Source organism: Hyalella azteca, unplaced genomic scaffold (genome assembly GCF_000764305.2).
Source record: "Hyalella azteca isolate HAZT.00-mixed unplaced genomic scaffold, Hazt_2.0.2 contig116, whole genome shotgun sequence".
NCBI classification, from domain to species: Eukaryota; Metazoa; Arthropoda; class Malacostraca; order Amphipoda; family Hyalellidae; genus Hyalella; species Hyalella azteca.
Window position 1 is genome coordinate 10,287 of NW_025930477.1, and position 19,476 is coordinate 29,762.

A 19,476-nucleotide genomic window follows, 5' to 3' on the forward strand; every position below is an offset into this window, starting at 1 on the left:
ACAATGATAATGAGGTAAATGACAGCAATAATGAGGTAGAGGACCTGTCTCTTATACACATCTAGATGTGTATAAGAGACAGCTTTCCGACTTTATAGTCACCTTATAGAACCCTAACAAAATTTAGAGTCGCCCCAGCTTCTGGTTTAGAGTCGCCCCAGCTTCTGGTTTAGAGTCGCCCCAGCTTCTGGTTTAGAGTCGCCCCAGCTTCTGGTTTAGAGTCGCCCCAGCTTCTGGTACCCAAATCAGAAGCTGGGGCGACTAAATTTTGTTAGGGTGTGAACACTTGCAGTGGGCGTCAGGCGCTGCAGCAAGCGCCTCGCCGCCCATGTCGTTACCCCTAGTGTAAACGCGCCTTAAGGCTAAGTTGGTACATTTTAAAACTTGAAATAAAATAATTTTTCCTCACTTTTAACAACCATAATTACCTTATCTAGTTGAATAATTCCAATAATACAGGTCCCACAATCTGACGGTAAATCCGTATATGCTTTTCTAGCCTTAACAGTATAACAGTAATATATATAACTTAACATCCACGCGTGTAACAGGTGCAGGATCACGTCTGTCACGTGCACGTGTGGTACACGTGACATCTTCTGGTGCTGCCACGTGGTCGCCCTCGCGCTACACCGCATCCGCTACAGCACCCACGTGCAGCTACGTATACCCATCTCAGGTACGTGCCCACGTGCAGCTACGTATACCCATCTCAGGTACGTGCCCACGTGCAGCTACGTATACCATCTCAGGTACGTGCCCACGTGCAGCTACGTATACCAACTGATATTTTTTAAGCTATGACTATAACATAACTATAATAAAGTTATAATATTGTATATATCATATAAATGTATATGTGTGCATTATGTCCACATAGATGTGCCATATAGTTTTAAAAATATACTGCATATATACTGCACTGCTATAGTCTATGTAGGCTGTAATTACTGCTTATATATTACAGTAGGTATATATACTACAGTATATATTACAGTTTATATCGCAGTATATACTACAGTATATCAGTACATTAACTGCCCGCAGAGACCCTGCTACAGATGGACAGGTGTATACAGTATATAAGCTATATTACAGTATATATTACAGCATATTACAGTTACTACTATAAGCTATACTACAGTAAATATCACAGTATATGACAGTATACATTAACCGCCCGCAGAGACACTGCTGCAGATGGACAGGTGTCAGCTGCAGAAGCTGGTGCAGTACCTGGTGGCTGAGCACCACACTGCAGTGCTGCACACTGCACAGCAACTGGCAGACCAGATACTGCAGCCATCACATCCCATTAACTGCATACAGGGTACAGTAACTGTATACTGCAGCCATCACATCCCATTAACTGCATACAGGGTACAGTACACTGAGAGAAAAAGGCCCTCTGTTTTAATAGAGCACCCCAGGGCCACTGCTTTTTGCTCCAGAGTCGTCCCTTAGTTGCCTCAGAGCTGGCCTACCATATCAAAATTTTGAGTTGGTGGCGACCCTGAATTAGGAACCGCCTAGGACTCGGGGAGCACGTAAATCAGCCGCTAATATATGATGCGGCTCATCCATAACAAAATTTATCGGCGTGCGCGCCCCTGCATCAGGGCCGCCTAGGACTCGGGTAGCACGTAAATCAGCTTCTCTATGTCAGCTTCGGCTCAGGGTTCGAAGGGCGGCCTCTGGGCAGCTTGCTAGCTCGGTATGACTCGGCTCGGCCAACTCTTCTCATACTCTCAGGCGACTATAAAGTCGGATGGGAGATTCTGACCAGAAGCTGATTTCGATGGCTAAGCAGACCCAGAATGACTCTGCGCCGAGTGTAACAATTATTATGCCGAACCCTTGCCCGCAGGAGCCCCCGACCCCACCGCGGGCAGCGGCGCTGACGAGGAGCTGACGTGGCACCTGGACGGCGAGCAGGTGAAGCTGACGGTGCAGCAGCACCTCACCGCCCCCCTCACCGCCCCCTACACCGCCCCCACCCGCGCCCTCCACGGGCTCTTCTCCAAGGTGGGTGCCGCCCCTCACCGCCCCCCACACCTGTCTCTTATACACATCTAGATGTGTATAANGCCCCCCACACCGCCCCCACCCGCGCCCTCCACGGGCTCTTCTCCAAGGTGGGTGCCGCCCCTCACCGCCCCCTACACCGCCCCCACCCGCGCCCTCCACGTGAATAGTCTAAGATTGTTTATTGAGTCTCAGCTCTTGACGATGCGCTCTGGGCGAGGTTCACTGGAGACGTCTCCTCGGCTTGGCCGGACACATTTAAATTAAAATAAATTATTCATTTTAATAAATACCTATACGAATCGATAAATACCTATACGAGGAATAATCGTTACGATACATCGTTATGATAATAATCGATATAGGAATAAACGTTACGAATGAAAGCGCATTACGGAGTGCATTAAGACATTTGAAAAATTGGTAACTTGATCTGCATTATATTTTCTATGTATTTCCATATTTTGGATATTGTGCATATTATAAATAGAATTTTGAGAATAGAATAGCTGCTGCGGTAATCTAATAACAATAGGAACGGTTTTCAGCTTTGTGTATTAATGAAATTACTGAATAATTTCTCGAAATTCACGCGACATGAGATTGCAGACCACGTCCCCGTGACCTCCGTCCCCGTGACCCCCATCCCCGTGACCCCCGTCCCCCTCTGTCTCTTATACACATCTAGATGTGTATAAGAGACAGGCCCTGGAGTGGGGCTATCTGCCCTGGAGTGGGGCTATCTGCCCTGGAGTGGGGCTATCTGCCCTGGAGTGGGGCTATCTGCCCTGGAGTGGGGCTATCTGCATAGGTGGGTCAGGGCGGGCCCAATAGGTGGGTCAGGGCGGGGCCAATAGGTGGGTCAGGGCGGGCCCAATAGGTGGGTCAGGGCGGGCCAATAGGTGGGTCAGGGTGGGCCAATAGGTGGGTCAGGGCGGGCCCACTGGGCCATGAAGGAGAGGCTGTTGGGCCACTGGGCCATGTTACATGGGCCAGGTTAACCCACTAATGTACCCCACTGGGCCACGTTACATGTGTCAGGTTGACCCACTAATGTACCCCACTGTCCCCACCAGCGGGCCTGTGGGTGAGCGTGTGCCTGGGGCCCCACAGCAGCGGGGCGCAGCGGGGGGCGTGGCGGGCCAAGCTCACCCAGTGGGCCAGCACGGCGCTGTGCCCACCTGAGGACCCCGACGGCGGGGGCCCGGCCCGGGTGAGTGGCCCACTCAGAGTGGGCCTTGTCTTTTGTTTGTTAATTAATTATTATTAAAATTAGATTATTATTAGTGTTTATTAATAAATTATTGTATTTTAATATGACATTAACTAATATGACAATAAATATATCTTATCTCACTAATTGATATCTCATTAATTAATATCGCATTTATTAATATCACTTTAATAAATGTGACACCAATTATTATCCCATTATTTATTAGTATCTCATTAATTAATATCTGTTCATATTGATTTAAAATTATTGATCTTCTAGACTCCTTTTCACCCCCAATTTTTTCACACCCTCTTTTCACCCTCTTCTTACCCCTCCTTTTAACCCCTCCTTTTAACCCCTTCTTTTAACCCCTCCTTTTCATCCCCTTTTCACCCTAACCTAACCCCCCTTTTAACCCCCGCAGGCGCGGGCCAGCGGCGGGGGTTCGTCGGACGACGACTCCAGCGGGGACGACGCACCCCGCCCCCCACGCAGGGGGGACCGCCGCGACCGCCGCTCCAGGTGGGGGAATGAGAGGGTGGGGAAGCCTTGGGGGGTTGAGGGGGTAGGGGTTTAGGTGGGGAGACTATTTAATTTTGTATCAATTATTTCTAGTGGAAACTTTTTTTATAGCAATTATTTGCTCGGGGAACCATGGAAATAATTGCTAATAAGCAATTATTTAATAAAAAGTACGTATTAAATAACTTATTATTTAATAACTGGATAATAATATAATTTAATATATTAAATAACTGGCACTTATTATTTAAATAACTAGCGCCAGCAATTATTATTTAATAATAAGTGCTGGAAAATAAGTTTCTCTAGGTTCCCCCTTGAACGGCTGTTATAAAATAGGCTGCCAGTCAAAATACTTTAGGGGAACTTTAGTTCTAACAGTTATTTCCAGGGGAACCTAGGGGAACCATATTTTATTGCACGTATTTCTACTGGGAGCCTTTTTTTCCAGCAACTCATTCTCAAAAAATATGGTTCCCCTAGGTTCACCTGGTTATAACTGTTACAAATCCGGTTCCCATTGAAAATATTCTAGAGGGAACCTTATTTCTGTCAGTTATTCCCAACGGAACCTAGGAGAACCCATTTCCACGGAGAACCGTAGAATTAGTTCTAGAAAAAAAGGTTTCCAGTAGAAATGCGTGAAATAAAATAGGTTCCCCTAGAAATAACTTCTAGAAAATAGGTTCCCCTAGAATATTTTCACTGGGAACCAATTTTGCCGCAGTTATTTCCACGGGGCAAATTTCCCCCGTCAAGGGGGAGCCCTTGACGGGGGGTCGAGAATTGAGGGTTGGGGTCGAGGGTTGAGGGTTGGGGGTTGAGGGTCGGGGATTAAGGGGGTTGGTTTGAGGGTTGGGGGTTGGGGTTGAGGGGTTGGGGGTCACGTCTCACCCGCAGCTCCCCCAGCAGGAGGCACAAGAGGCGGCGGGTCAGCGCTGGGGCCCCGCGCTCCATCTTCCAGTGGGCCATCGACGCGTCCCAGCTCACCTGGGACAGTCCCCACCTCAGGGCCATCCTCAACGGGACCAGCGGGCCTCAGGCCCCTCCTGTGGCCCGGTCTCAGCCCTTCACTGGGCCCTCATCTAGAGACCCTAGGGGCCCTGGGCCCAGCTCCTGTACCTCTTGTACTGGGCCCTCGTCTAGAGACCCTAGGGGCCCAGGGCCCAGCTCTTGTACTGGGCCCAGTTGTGGGCTCGAGCTGTGCAGTCACCCGTATTCTACAGAGGGGCCCAGTATAAACAATGGGCCCAGATGTTCCCACTGGGGCCCAGACCTCCCCAACTCGGGGGGGTTCGGAGGGGACCGCCTTTCCCCCTCATCCCTCCCCCCGGGGGACTCGCCTCCCCCGTGCAGGTCCCCCAAGTCCAGCCCCAGACCCCCCAAGTCCTCCCACAAGGGCAAGGGGAAGAAGACCTCCTCCCATCCCAGCGGGGGTGTGGGGGACGCGGCCCCCAGTGGGGGCGAGATGCCCCCCGCGCTCCCCACCTTCCCCCTACGGGAGGAATTATTCAACGAGCAGCAGCAGCCGCTGTGGACAGGTGGGTGATGGTGGGTGATGGTGGTTGTGGTGGTGCTGATGGTGCTGGTGCGTCGGCAGTGTAACCTGTTGAATATTCCTGGCAAAATTAAGTATAGATTATTAACCTGTTGAATAATAACTAATCCGTTGCTCTCTGCCAACAGAGGGTCTGGCGCTGGGTGGGGCCCGCGTGGAGGCCCTGCGGGCCCACGGCTTCTGGGACGCGGCGCTGCGCCTGGCGGTGGCTGTGGCCCGGGCCCTGCTTCACACGCAGGCCCAGGCCCACCGCTGGTGGCGGGACAACAGGGACCAGTACCTGCCCAGGTACCTTTTATCCAATATTCCATATCTGTCATATTAAAGTAGTTATCGCTGTATAGAGCTGGGGCAACGTTTTCTATGAATCTCCTCGTAGAAAACGGCTGTTCAACAATAACTATGATAAAAGTAAAAATACGATTTCTAAATTGTAATGAAGCTGTGCTCTCGTTTAGGATTAAAATGAAAGGTTTAGAAATCTTTAATTTGTTGAGAACAATAATTTGTTGATAATCTTTGATATATTGAAGACGAGAATTTGTTAATAATCTTTGATATATTGAAGAAAATCGAAGTGTCTTATTGCATATAATGCCATGGTTAAGACATGACATTATATATGATGCCCTCTGGCCTCTGGCATATAATGTCTTATGCCTATGGCATTTTATGGCCTATGGAATATAATGCCATATGGCATATAATGCCTTAGCCCCTATGGAATACAACACCATATGGCATAACCCTAGGCACATAATGCCAATTTTACGACATAAAGTTATATATTTAATGCCCTATGGAATATAATGCCATCTGGCATATGATGCCATAGCCTCTATGGAATATAATGCCATATGGCATCTAATGGCATGTCTTACCCTTAACACTTGTCCCTTAGGTGTTCAGGTACGCTGTGGTACAGGTGGCAGGGGGGAGGGGAGGGAGGGGGGTGCGTGGGGCACCCCCTGGACCCCATCACGTGCGTCTTCGACTGCCTGGCGGAGGCGTCGCTGGTGCCCGAGGACCTGCCCCGCTACCACCAGCTGGCTGGTGAGTGGTACCACCATTAATTACTTTAATTTTAGAATTAATTTACTTAATTATATAAATATCAATATAAAGTGCAAGTATTTGGCCGGTAATCTAACCCCCTGACGCCGCGCAGACTGGCAGGGCAGCGTCAACACAATTAATTACTTTAATTTAATATAGAAATTTAATGCCCGATCACTAATGATTAATTGAATAATATAGAAATTACATTATTTAATTATATTAATTATTATATAAAGTACAAGTAATAGTCCAGTAATCTAACCCTCTGACGCCCGCAGACAAACGATCAATTAATTAACTTAGAAATCTAATGCCTCATCACAAATGATTAATTGATTAATTTAATAATTAAATTACTTAATTTAATACTTAACAATTTAAAGTACATGTAATTATTTGTTAATATAACCCCCCGACACCGCGCAGACTGGCTGGGCAGCGGCAGCGCAGAGGCCGCGGCGCCGAATTACTTTAATTTAGAACTTGAATTACTTAATTTATTCTCATAGTGCTGCTCTGCCAGTCTGCTTATATTGAATTACTTAATTATATAACCATTATTTTAACTATATTATTACTTAATATGTTAAATTACTCAATTATATAACCCCCGCGCAGACTGGCAGGGGTCCGAGGCCCCGGGCCCACGCAGGGGCCTGCGCTACCGCCACGTGCGCGTGCCCGACGCGGCGGACTCGGCCGAGTCCTACCTGAGCCTCGCGCTGGAGGCGGGCCTCGTAGGCCTAGGCCAGCACCGCCTCATGCCTCTTGGCCTCTACGCCCAGGAGAAGTGCCTCAAGCAGGCCGAGCGCCTCTTGCTGCGCCTCCAGGACCTCACCATGGACCCGCAGCTGCTGCAGGTCGTCAAGAGGCAGGTCAGTGCTGCAGGTCAAGAGGCAGGTCAGTGCTGCAGTTCAAGAGGCAGGTCAGTGCTGCAGGTCGTCAAGAGGCAGGTCAGTGCTGCAGGTCAAGAGGCAGGTCAGTGCTGCAGGTCAAGAGGCAGGTCAGTGCTGCAGGTCAAGAGGCAGGTCAGTGCTGCAGGTCGTCAAGATTATGTTGAACTTTTAATAATAAAGTTAACTCTAAAGCCCTGACTATAGGGTTAAATTTACCCTTGACAATAGGTTTATCTTGTGATCCCACACAATAGGGTTAACTTTTAACCCCCTGACAATAAGGTTGAATTTACAACCTAATAATCAGGTTAACTTTTTACCTCTTGACAATAGGGCTAACTTTTAACCCCTGCGCAGGCGACCCTGCAGCTGGAGGGGGGTCCGTTCTCGGGGTTGGGGGAGGGGGTTCACCCCGAATGCGTACCCCTGCACCCGCTGGCCAAGTACCTCTTCCAGCACCTCCTGCCGCACCACACGGACCTCGCGTACCACCTCGCCCTCAGGGCCCTCAGGCACGTACCATCACGTACCACTCTGTACGCACCAATCTATACGTACCAGTCCTTATGACCTTATGATGAGTTTAGGACTTCATAGTCCACGGTCGCGCTGATGCGCCGCCTTCGTCGTCCTCCGACTCCGAGTCGTCACTAGGCAGGTCACCCCGCCCTCGGGTCTCGGATGTAACGTTGGACGTGTTCTGTCTATTTGCCCTCCTTTGGGTCAGCTGATGCAAGATGCTGTTGCTTGTCACTTGCTGATGGTAGTTTCCCATTACTGGACAGTCCGGGATCTTGCTCAACTATTTGCCCAGTCGTCTCTTGAATGTTGCAAGGGTAAACTCCCCTCCTCTCAGCGCTTTTGGCAAGGCATTAAAGAGCCTCGGTCCTACCACGGACAGTGATCCCTCACGAAGAGTCTGTACTCTGGCCGCGGCTCGGTTATTAAATGGGGGCATCCTACACAGTCGCAATTTCTGTGCCATCTGATGCCAAGTAGCGATGTGGCATCCCGATCTCAGATCGGTCTCTGTATCTCATTACTTCGAACTTGGTGCCGTTGAACTGCATATTCTTCACTAGGGCCCAGTCGTAGATTGACGATAGATCATCCTGTAATCTCTCGCAGTCTAGGTCATCTGTGATCTTCATCAGCACTCTTGTATCGTCCGCAAATGACGATGTAGATGCGTGGGTGAGTTCTGAGTCAATGTCGGCAATGTAGATGAGGAAGAGGATCGGTCCAAGCACTGAGCCCTGCGGGAATCCGCTTTTCACCTTCGCTTCTCTCGATTTTGAGTTTCCAATTGCGACAGCTTGTCGGAGGAAGTTGTGGATCCACCTTAATAGGCTTCCTGCTACCTCCAACAGCCTCAGCTTTCTAAAGAGCACCCCATGGTCAACTTTGTCAGAAGCTTTAGCAAAGCAGTCTAAACGCACCAGTCTATATGCACCAGTCTATACGCACCAGTCTATATGCACCAGTCTATACATACCAGTCTATATGTACCAGTCTATATGCACCAGTCTATATGCACCAGTCTATACGCACCAGTCTATATGCACCAGTCTATACCTGTCTCTTATACACATCTAGATGTGTATAAGAGACAGAGTCTATATGCACCAGTCTATACGTACCAGTCTATATGCACCAGTCTATACGCACCAGTCTATACGTACCAGTCTATATGTACCAGTCTATACGCACCAGTTTATATGCTGTCTCTTATACACATCTAGATGTGTATAAGAGACAGGTATAGACTGGTGCATATAAACTGGTACGTATAGACTGGTACATATAGACTGGTGCGTATAGACTCTGTCTCTTATAGCACCAGTCTATATGTACCAGTCTATACGCACCAGTTTATATGTACCAGTCTATATGCACCAGTTTATATGTACCAGTCTATACGCACCAGTCTATATGCACCAGTCTATACGCACCAGTTTATATGTACCAGTCTAAACGCACCAGTCTATATGCACCAGTCTATATGCACCAGTTTATATGTACCAGTCTATACGTACCAGTCTATATGTACCAGTCTATATGCACCAGTCTATATGCACCAGTCTATATGCACCAGTCTATACGTACCAGTCTATACGTACCAGTCTATACGTACCAGTTTATATGCACCAGTCTATACGTACCAGTTTATATGCACCAGTCTATATGCACCAGTCTATACGTACCAGTCTATATGTACTAGGTGTGTAACTAATGACGTAACTAGTAGTGTAACTAGTGGTGTAACTAGTCTATGTTTGCAGGATGCCGATCCTGGAAGATCAGGACCAGGCCGACCTCCTGGCGGCGGCTGGCGGGGACAGACCCGACAACGGCGGCGGCGGCGGCAACCCGCAGGGGGCGGGGCCTGGGGGAGGGGCGTGGCAGGGGGGCGCGGGGGGCGGGCGGTGGCTGACGCTGCCGCAGCTGGAGACGCAGCAGGGCGACCTGGCGTGCGCCCTCATCGCCGCCGCCGCCAGTGAGTAACTGACGCTGCTTGGCGGTGCCTAACGCACCCACGTTTGTTGTTCCCCACTTAACCTTTAATGCCTTCCCCACCTCCCTAACATTTTCCCCCTGAACCCCCTCCCCTACCCCAATACCCTCCCCCGAACACTTCTCTCCCCAATACCGCCCCAAATACCTCTCCCTCACGAGCGCTTCTTCTTTCAAACACATTTCTCTCACCTGACCCTGTTCAGAAGAGCCCCTCTAACCCCCCTCCTCCCCCCGCAGACGACGTGGTGCGCCTGCGCGTGGCGCTGGACGCGTGCCTGCGCTCGGTGCACCCTCCTTAACCCCCCTCCTACCCCCGCAGACGACGTGGTGCGCCTGCGCGTGGCGCTGGACGCGTGCCTGCGCTCGGTGCACGGCGCGACGCAGCTCTTCAAGCTCGCGCAGGACGCCTTCAGCATCGCCGCGCCCCACGCGCCCACGCGCAACGCCCTCCTCCTGAACGCGGCGCTGGAGCTGGGGCTGCAGGTGACGTGGGGGACGGGGGTGACGTGGGGAACGGGGGCTGCAGCACCACGGCGGGGGTGGGGGGCCTTACTTAAGGCTAGCCCTTGTATAGCCTTCGCTTCCGCCCATTGGGTTCTCGTTCTCGTGACACAAGGACGGGGGTGGGGAGCCTTACTTAAGGTTGCTAGCCCTTATATAGCCTTCGCTTCCGCCCACAACTAAGGTAGTAAGGGCCTTAAGTTAGCCAGCCCTTATATAGCCTTTGCTTCCGCCCACAACTAAGATAGTAAGGGCCTTACTTAAGGTTGCTAGCCCTTATATAGCCTTCGCTTCCGCCCACAAGTTCTTGTCCGCGTGACACATGTGCTGGAAGATGTCTCAGTGACACCGTGGACCCAATAGCTAACTAGGTCTGCCGGTGAACACATGAGGACTTGTTTCCACAACCTACTCTTGGACACCTATAACACCCCCATAAAGTCCCCTAACCCCCATAACACCTACATAACCCTCCATAACACCCCCCTACCCCCACAGGTGTTACGTATAACGCTGACTTGCGTGACGTGGCGGCGACGTGACATGGTGCGGTGGCTGGTGACATAACACCCCCCTAACCCCCAATAACACCCCCCTAACCCCACAGGTGTTACGCATAACGCTGACGTGCGTGACGTGGCGGCGACGTGACATGGTGCGGTGGCTGGTGACGTGCGCGACGGAGGTGGGGGTGGGGGCCCTCATGTCCATAATGGGGGGCTGGTACTCCCTCATGACGCCCCCCGAGGCGGTGGGGGGGCTGGCGACCCCCGTCATGGCGCACGCCACCGTCATGAGGCTGGCGCTGGACAGACAGCAGCAGGACGAGCTCGCCGGTGGGTGGCGGGGGTTATTAATGGTGAATACTTGTCGGGTTGTGTTAATATGATATTAATAATTAATAAGAGTCCTTGATTATCCCCCACCTAACCCCCCTACCCCCCAGGCGTGGCCCGCACCCTCGCCCTACAGTGCGCCGCCAAGGACCCCCCGAGCTGCGCCCTCAGCGCCCTCACCCTCTGCGAGGGCGACCCCGCCACCTTCGAGGCGGCGTACCAGGTGGTTGTGGAGGCCGCCGCCACCGCCATGACCAGCAGCCAGCTCTTTTCTATAGCCAGGTGGGCAACCTGCACTAATGTCGCCATATTGGACATGTCCTCTAACCCCATGCCGCCATGTTGGACATGCCCTCTAACCCCCATGCCGCCATGTTGGACCCTCTAACCCCCATGCCGCCATGTTGGACCCTCTAACCCCCATGCCGCCATATTGGACCCTCTAACCCCCATGCCGCCATGTTGGACCCTCTAACCCCCATACCGCCATGTTGGACCCTCTAACCCCCATGCCTCCTGCAGGTACATGGAGCACCGCCATCACCCCCACCGGGCCTACACCCTGGCGCTGCTGGCGATGCAGAGCGTCCACATCTCCTACACGCAGGACACGCATCCTGCCATCCCCGACATCCACTGGGCCGTGTCCCTAGCTCACTCGCTGGGACGGTCCCAGCTGTCCCAGCTCCTCCCAGTCTTCGTAAAGAACGTCCAATGTGCGACGGTCCTTAGCGACGTACTCAGACGTTGCAGTCTAACGCCTCCTGGGACCAACGCCACAAACGCTACCACCCCTTCTTCTTCTTCTTCGACCTCAACACCAGCAACCCCTTTGAACGTCATGCAAGTGGTACCACCACCACCGCCACCGCCACCCGCCGTAATCCACGTGGATAACAAACGTCGGAAATCTTTATCCCTTGATAAACCGCCACTTCGGGGGCTGTTAGACGCCACCATCTTGTCCTACATCAACACCACAAACTCCCGACTCACCCACATCTCCCCCCGCCATTACCAGGACTTCATCGACTTCCTGACGAAGGCGCACGAGACGTTCCTGCTCGCTCCTGACGGGCACCTGCAGTTCGCGCAGCTCGTCGAGAACATGAAAGTTGCGTACAAGGGCAAGAAGAAGCTCATGTCCCTCGTCAGGGAGAGGTTCGGCTGAAACAGGCTCAGAACCAGGCTCAGGGTTTACTTTTAGGGTTATAGAGGGTTCACTTATATAGGTTATATAGAGAGGTTCGGCTGAAACAGGCTCAGAACCAGGCTCAGTGTTCACTTATAAGGCTAAACCATATCAAAATTTTGAGTTGGTGACGACCCTGAATTAGGAATCGCCTAGGACTCGGGGAGCACGTAAATCAGCCGCTAATATACGATGCGGCTCATCCCTAACAAAATTTATCGCCGTGCGCGACTCTACATCAGGGCCGCCTAAGACTCAGGGAGCACGTAAATCAGCCGCAAATATACGATGCGGCTCATCCCTAACAAAATTTATCGCCGTGCGCGACTCTACATCAGGGCCGCCTAGGACTCGGGGAGCACGTAAATCAGCTTCTCTTTGTCCGCTGCGTCTCAGGGTTCGAAGGGCAACCTCTGGGCAGCTGGCTAGCTCGGCATGACTCGGCTCGGCCAACTCTTGCCACACTCTCAGGCGACTATAAAGTCATATAAGAGATTCTAACCATAAACTGATTTCGACCGGATGGCCCAAGCAAATCCCGAATGACTCTGCGCCGAGTGTAACAACTAATCGGCCGAACCCTAGGCGGTCCCCGAATTTTGTTAGGGTAGAGGGTTCAGACAGAGGGTTAGAGGGAGGTTCGGCTGAAACAGGCTCAGGGTTTACTCATAGGGATACCTATAGAGGGTTCACTTTAGGGTTATAAAGTGGTTCAGAGGGTTCATTTGTAGGGATATAGAGCGTTCAGATAGAGGGTTTATTTATAGGGTTATAAAGCGTTCAGATGGAGGGTTCACATCTCGGTTTTCAGGGTTCAAAAGTAGGGTTCACAAGTAGGGTTCCCGACATCAAGTGTCCCGCTATTCGAGGTTCGTTTAATTATAACGTGACGGAAGCTGCGCTGTTTTATGTCGCGTGTTAAATGTTAATTACTTTAGTTATACATGCATTTTATATATATTTATTTGATTAGCTTGTTAATTAAGTGATTAATTGTGAAGGTTATTAGGCGAGTGAAGCGTTCAGCCCTGCACCCGAGGTGATTATTGTCAAGACTTCATTACCTTGTATATTGTATTGTCCTGTGTTAATCTTGTATTGTCCATGTGTTACCTTGTATTGTCCCTGTATTACCTTGTATTGTCCCTGTGTTACCTTGTATTGTCCTTGTGTTACTTTGTATGGTCCCTGTATTACCTTGTATTGTCCCTGAATTACCTTGTATTGTCCCTGTGTTACCTTGTATTGTCCCTGTGTTACCTTGTATTGTCCTGTGTTACATTGTATTGTCCCTGTGTTACCTTGTGTGGTCCCTGCGTTACTTTGTATGGTCCCTATGTTACCTTGTATTGTCCGTGTGTTACCTTGTATGGCCCCTGTATTACCTTGTATTACCTTGTATGGCCCCTGTATTACCTTGTATGTTCCCTGTGTTACCTTGTATTGTATACGGTTCGTGGCATTCAGGAAGGAATTCATTCGTTGTTCTCCTATACAAAACACAGAAGTATGTATATTATTATGTATATTATTAAAAAACTTGTGTTAACTTTTTTCCTTACTTAATTTGAAAAAATTCTGTGTTGAAGTTACACAAGTTCAACACAGCGCCAGGCTGAGTTTTGTATGGCTGTATAGTTGTGTAGGTTATACAAATGCTGTATCTGTATGTATATATGCATTACCTTGACCCACTTATTGCATTACCCTGACCCACTTATTGCATTACGTTGACCCACCTCTTGTATGGTGCTGTGTGAGTTGCAGTACACATTGTTATTGTGTATTAAAAGATGTACAACGCGCTGGTATTGTATGAATAGTCTTGTATTAATAGTCTGTATTAATAGTATTGTATTAATAGTCTTGTATTAATAGTCTGTATTAATAGTCTTGTATTAATAGTCTTGTATTAATAGTCTTGTATTAATAGTCTTGTATTAATAGGATCCTCCTCTGTGTTGGCACAGCTTGTGTTTGTGTTCACACAGCGGTTGTGTGGTGCTGTATTTTCGCTGTATATATTCGTACATATCGTAGCCGACTGAGCACACAGGCGCTGTGTGGGTTGAGTAAATATAACGGATTGTGTTGAATAGTTGAATAGATGTTGACATGACGTTGTCAACAGACTCCCGTTTTATCAACAGACTCCCGTTTTATCAACAGACTTATCAACAGACGCCCGTTTTATCAACAGACTCCCGTTTTATCAACAGACTCCCGTTTTATCAACAGACTCCCGTTTTATCAACAGACTCCCGTTTTATCAACAGACTCCCGTTTTCAACACAGAAATCCCCTTTTGTATATTTTGTATGGCACAAACTTGGTCTGTTTGAAGACTTCCATTGAGTTGTATTGTCTGTGTGGTCAGCGTCTGTATAATGACCTGTATATTTGTGTGTCTTGTATACTTCAGTGCACGTCTGGCACGTTTGTGCCGCACGTCTGGTCCGTTTGTACCGCGTGTCTGGTACGTTTGGACCGCACGTCTGGTACGTTTGTACCGCACGTCTGGTACGTTTGTACCGCAGGTCTGGTACGTTTGTACCGCACGTCTGGTACGTTTGTACCGCACGTCTGGTACGTTTGTACCGCACGTCTGGCACGTTTGTACCGCACGTCTGGTACGTTTGTACCGCACGTCTGGTACGTTTAAGTAGATGCGGCGCTGTAGAATATCACAATTATCATCAGATAATATCAACAAATATCATCACACTTGTTGTGGGTCTCTAAATCATATATTGATGGTAGTAAGTATTTCGTAAAAGATCCTATGTATTTATGTTTTTTATTTAATTATTAACGTAGCGTTCAATTATTCCGGCCTATCAGCTTCAGTAATTGGTTGTCTCAAGTTTGAATTATATATAAAAAAAGTTACTTGTATTTTCTTAAGTTAAGCTTAGGCCTAAAATAAAATAGGCTTAGCGTAAAAATGTTAGGCTTTTTTTTTGCAGGGCATATTTGTGGATAATTTCAACGGCCTATAAATAACATTGAACATGATCACTTCTAGAAACTCATGTTCGTTGCATGTTCATAAAGTGTATAAAGATAATTACCTTATCGAGGGTAGTTACAGTGTAAGGTAATTAGCGACAGCTTTCGGTCAATCATTTTTCGGTTAAGTTGCTTTGTACTGTTCCATATGTAAATAAATATGATGACATTACCTGCTTTGTTATCATTCAAACGATTATCATTTATCTTTCAACATATTATCATTTACCATTCAACCGATGACGTTTACCATTCAATCAATTATCATTTAACATTTAAGCAATTATCATTTGCCATTTATGTATGGCACGTTACCTGACACATCAAGGAACGAAGACTGTTTCAAAACTCCCGCCATATAGCCCTTCAGGCATCAAAGAAATTAATAAATTTTGCCATTCTTTTTGACATGATAAACATGAAGGGGGAAGAATTCGTGTAAATCCATGTTCACTTATCAAATATAAATCTCGAACTTTCATTGGAACCATCAGTGGAACCTAATTTAATATTACGTTTTCGTAAATTTATCCGCAGAAAAAGTCAAATATCATTATACACTGTAGAAGATGTAACAAAAAAGAAAAAACTAAATTTTTGCAGAGCAGAACTGTAATATTCATCAATATATATTTATGGGTATCTGAACCAAATTTCCTTACAATGAATAAACGTGTAAAACAGCTAAAAGAAAGTCGTTATGATGCTGAATGGTATAATTATTGTACAAATATCTCAATTACACACATTAAAGTTCGGTGTTTAACAAGAAGATATCTCTTATGGGATTATCAGGACTTAACTGAAGTAAATATCTCGACACCTGCTAAATCTCAGCTTATAGTTTTCTGAAATTTTGTCCTAATATAAGATATTAATCAATTGATAACCTAATTTCATTCACTTGACTATAAATAATCATTTATTTATAAATAATGCAGTAGGATTGATGCAATGAGGATCAATTTTATTGATCTTCTATGCAACGCATTGATCCTCTCATCTGAATGATATAGTTATTCCTCTAGTGAAAGTTTTCTATATATGATATGAATTTTCTAATTCAAGTAGAAAACAAATAAAGGATAAACGCATCTAGAACTGTTTGCTCGTGTTTTATTGTAATTTGTTTAATGGATCATGTAACATAACTTTGTCTTATATATTGGAAAGGTTGAATAAAAAATCTTACTGACAGTATTTGCCGGAATTCTAAGCAAATTTGTCTGTCCAAAGTGGAGAGCGATGGCGAGCAGCAGCGCGGTCATCGTGGACATATAAATCAATCATTTAAGGTTGTCTGTTATATCTAATAATTATTAAGCATTTAATTCAGCAATGAAATCAATAAATAAGAAGCAGGGAGCTGTGGAATGTTACGCTGGATCTTGAGACTTTGCAGAGCGTACATAAAACATGAATCTGTCCTGCAGCAATTCCCAAATGCCTGGACATTATGACATCACACTTTCAAGTCATTATAAGTGACTTATTCAACACATACAATATATGAGTACAAACGACATACAGTTCTATTATGGGAAACTGGTTATTAGTTCAAACCAGCTTAAGTTTAAACCAGCTTCACAAAAATAAATAAAAAAATAAACAAAAAATATACATATTTTTCTCATCGGCTTACACTGCTCAAAATTATGAATAAAGTTTCTAATGAACGGCTACCTGTTTCTTGGTGTGTGCCTTCTTATGAAAATATGTAAAGTGATATTAAATTTTATTCGTTTGAATGTTATTAAGATTCGTTAAGAAGAGCTGCATCGTAGATGAGGTGTGACGCACTGTTCAGAGTTGAGGTGACCGTAGCAAGCTCTGGTGATAGTTTAATGCTCTGATACTTTGATGAATCAGAAAAATATTTTTTCAGACAAATTTTCTATCAAGAAATGGGAAATGTCACAGTTTGATCCTTTTTCTCAATTAATTTATTCCCAATTTGAAATGTAAAGTTATTTAAATTTCGTTTTTAATGAAGAACAATAATTTTTGGTCGATACATTTTTCATGAGGAACTTACAGTACAGCGTCATAGACTCGTAAGCCGTTGGGAACGGTCAAGTTTTATGTGTCGAAAGACAACTGACGTCTATTGCGTGCAGTCTACAATCATCCTTTTACGGCGGGTATCGTGCCTTGCGGCTTCAAAAATATTCTTTTAATCCTACAATTGAACAGATATTTTTAATCCTATTAGGCTAGCGGGAATCTGGGTTGGGGAAAAATTATAAAATTATATTTTGTAAATAAAATCAGAAAAACATTCATTTCTCATATATGCAAAGATTCAAACATTATCGACAATTTTTCACACAAGTAAAACTAATTCAACTTAATGTTTCATGGAAAATTGAGTATACGAGTTTTTCATATTATAATTATATCGTTATGGAAATACATTTGATAGATGGATAACTAAAATAAAAAGCAGAATTGATATACAGGCTCAAAATCATTCTGGCTGGCCATGCGTCATCATAAAGCAAATACATAATGCAGAAAATGTTGCCGGTTTCTATATTGCGAGTTTGTTGGTAAACTCAACAATTCATTCTGCGCAGTTATTGGGAAATGAATGCAACTAAAAGTTTACCAGCGCCATGACGGAAACTATTTTCGCTCAGTATCATCCCCAGAATTTGGACAAAAGAGTAGTAATAACAATAGCCACTCTTCCTCTGCAGCCACTCAATAAGTAATTGACTTAATATATACTTGAAGCAGTGATAAAGTGTTGCTTAATTCTCTATTAACTGAATGCATTCGTTGATGGAAGCTACTCTAATCAGTGCTCCATATTTATTCATGATAAAGAAATTAAAATTTCTTGCTCCAACAGAAAACTATAGGGGCCCAAGCTAAATAAAATGTATTACTTAGCTCAGTTCTACAGGGGTCAGATACACAAACAAGTTATCTATGACCGTATTTATTCGGGTCATATCTGTAAAAAACTTGACGTCCAGTACCAGGACCTGAAAAAGTATTTTAGTAATTCAAAAAATGAATTAAAATCGCAACATTTTTAATGCGTGAAACGCAGTTTGCTTTAAAAATTTATTTTGCTTGCCAGAAAACTAAACTTTCATCTGATGTCTGTTGTGGGCTGTCTGTCGGTCACGTCACCATGTAAAGAAAACGAGCGATATTTATCAAGCAATCGAACTACGGAACATATAGAGAATTACTTGTTTACACACGTGCGATCGATGACCAGAGAATTCGTTGATTTATATTATCAGTGAGTGGAACTTTTCTTCAGATGACGGTAGATTAAAAGGCAATTTCCAGGAAGTAATTCTTATTTATTAACGACGTTTCGGATGCAACAAACATTCATTTTCAAGTTAGAAGAAGCATTAAACATTGAAATTTTGGTGGAAATAAGTACATAATATAAGTAAATAGAATACAGCAGAAAAATTTTTAGGACCAAAAATTACTCGGAAAATTCTTTCAGAGTTCAGACAAATCCGGTAGTCAGAGAATAGATAACTGGAGTCCAATCTGTAGACATGGGGCTCAGCTATCGCCGGTCGGTTGTTGTCGGGCCACTGCTTGATCACGATGCTGGTGAGTACCTTCAGCACAATGCGAGTGACGGTCTGGTTGTGAGTGACGGTCTGGTTGTGAGCTTGTCTCGCGTGGTTCACCTGCCCTCCAGTTTGAAGGTAGCTAACGAGACAGCGGCTCGGTGTCTTGATTGTTAGTCCAATTTGTCCGATGTTGTCTAAAACATGAAGAAGTCTACAACCTTATAATGTATGGCTTATATTATTATATTAAAACCTCATATATATCAATGGGTGTTTAATGTATATATATTGCTTATATCAATGTTTAAATATGGGTCCTATTAATTGATATTCATGGCTTATATTAATGTATGTATATATATAGGTTGAATTTATGTATATATATAGGGGTTATATTATTGCACATATATAAATTATGTAGGTATATGTATATTGTATATTCATGGGTTATATTATTATGTATATTCATGGGTTAGATTGCTGTATATTTATGGGTTATAATTAAGTACTTATAACATCTGTTCTCTGACATCATATTAAAAATTGAACAAAAAAAATCATTTCACAACATTCAGAAAATTTAATCTTAAACTA

The 19,476-nt window shown here is 45.8% G+C and overlaps 1 protein-coding gene across 1 annotated transcript in view; it reads left to right on the forward strand.

The window, feature by feature from the left end:
- The window catches only part of LOC108672292 (zinc finger SWIM domain-containing protein 4), a 21,224-nt gene extending 8,880 nt beyond the window's left edge, over window positions 1–12,344 (forward strand). The window contains exons 5-20 of the mRNA XM_047883057.1: window positions 552–679; window positions 1,187–1,330; window positions 1,868–2,029; window positions 3,102–3,238; window positions 3,666–3,763; window positions 4,673–5,304; window positions 5,450–5,609; window positions 6,223–6,374; window positions 6,999–7,255; window positions 7,634–7,788; window positions 9,559–9,773; window positions 10,031–10,081; window positions 10,113–10,276; window positions 10,902–11,130; window positions 11,241–11,412; window positions 11,653–12,344. Of these exons, the coding sequence (XP_047739013.1) occupies window positions 552–679; window positions 1,187–1,330; window positions 1,868–2,029; window positions 3,102–3,238; window positions 3,666–3,763; window positions 4,673–5,304; window positions 5,450–5,609; window positions 6,223–6,374; window positions 6,999–7,255; window positions 7,634–7,788; window positions 9,559–9,773; window positions 10,031–10,081; window positions 10,113–10,276; window positions 10,902–11,130; window positions 11,241–11,412; window positions 11,653–12,301 (3,505 nt within the window). The 3' untranslated portion in view covers window positions 12,302–12,344. The remainder of the gene's footprint in view (window positions 1–551; window positions 680–1,186; window positions 1,331–1,867; window positions 2,030–3,101; window positions 3,239–3,665; window positions 3,764–4,672; window positions 5,305–5,449; window positions 5,610–6,222; window positions 6,375–6,998; window positions 7,256–7,633; window positions 7,789–9,558; window positions 9,774–10,030; window positions 10,082–10,112; window positions 10,277–10,901; window positions 11,131–11,240; window positions 11,413–11,652) is intronic.
- The last annotated feature ends 7,132 nt before the right edge of the window (window positions 12,345–19,476 follow it).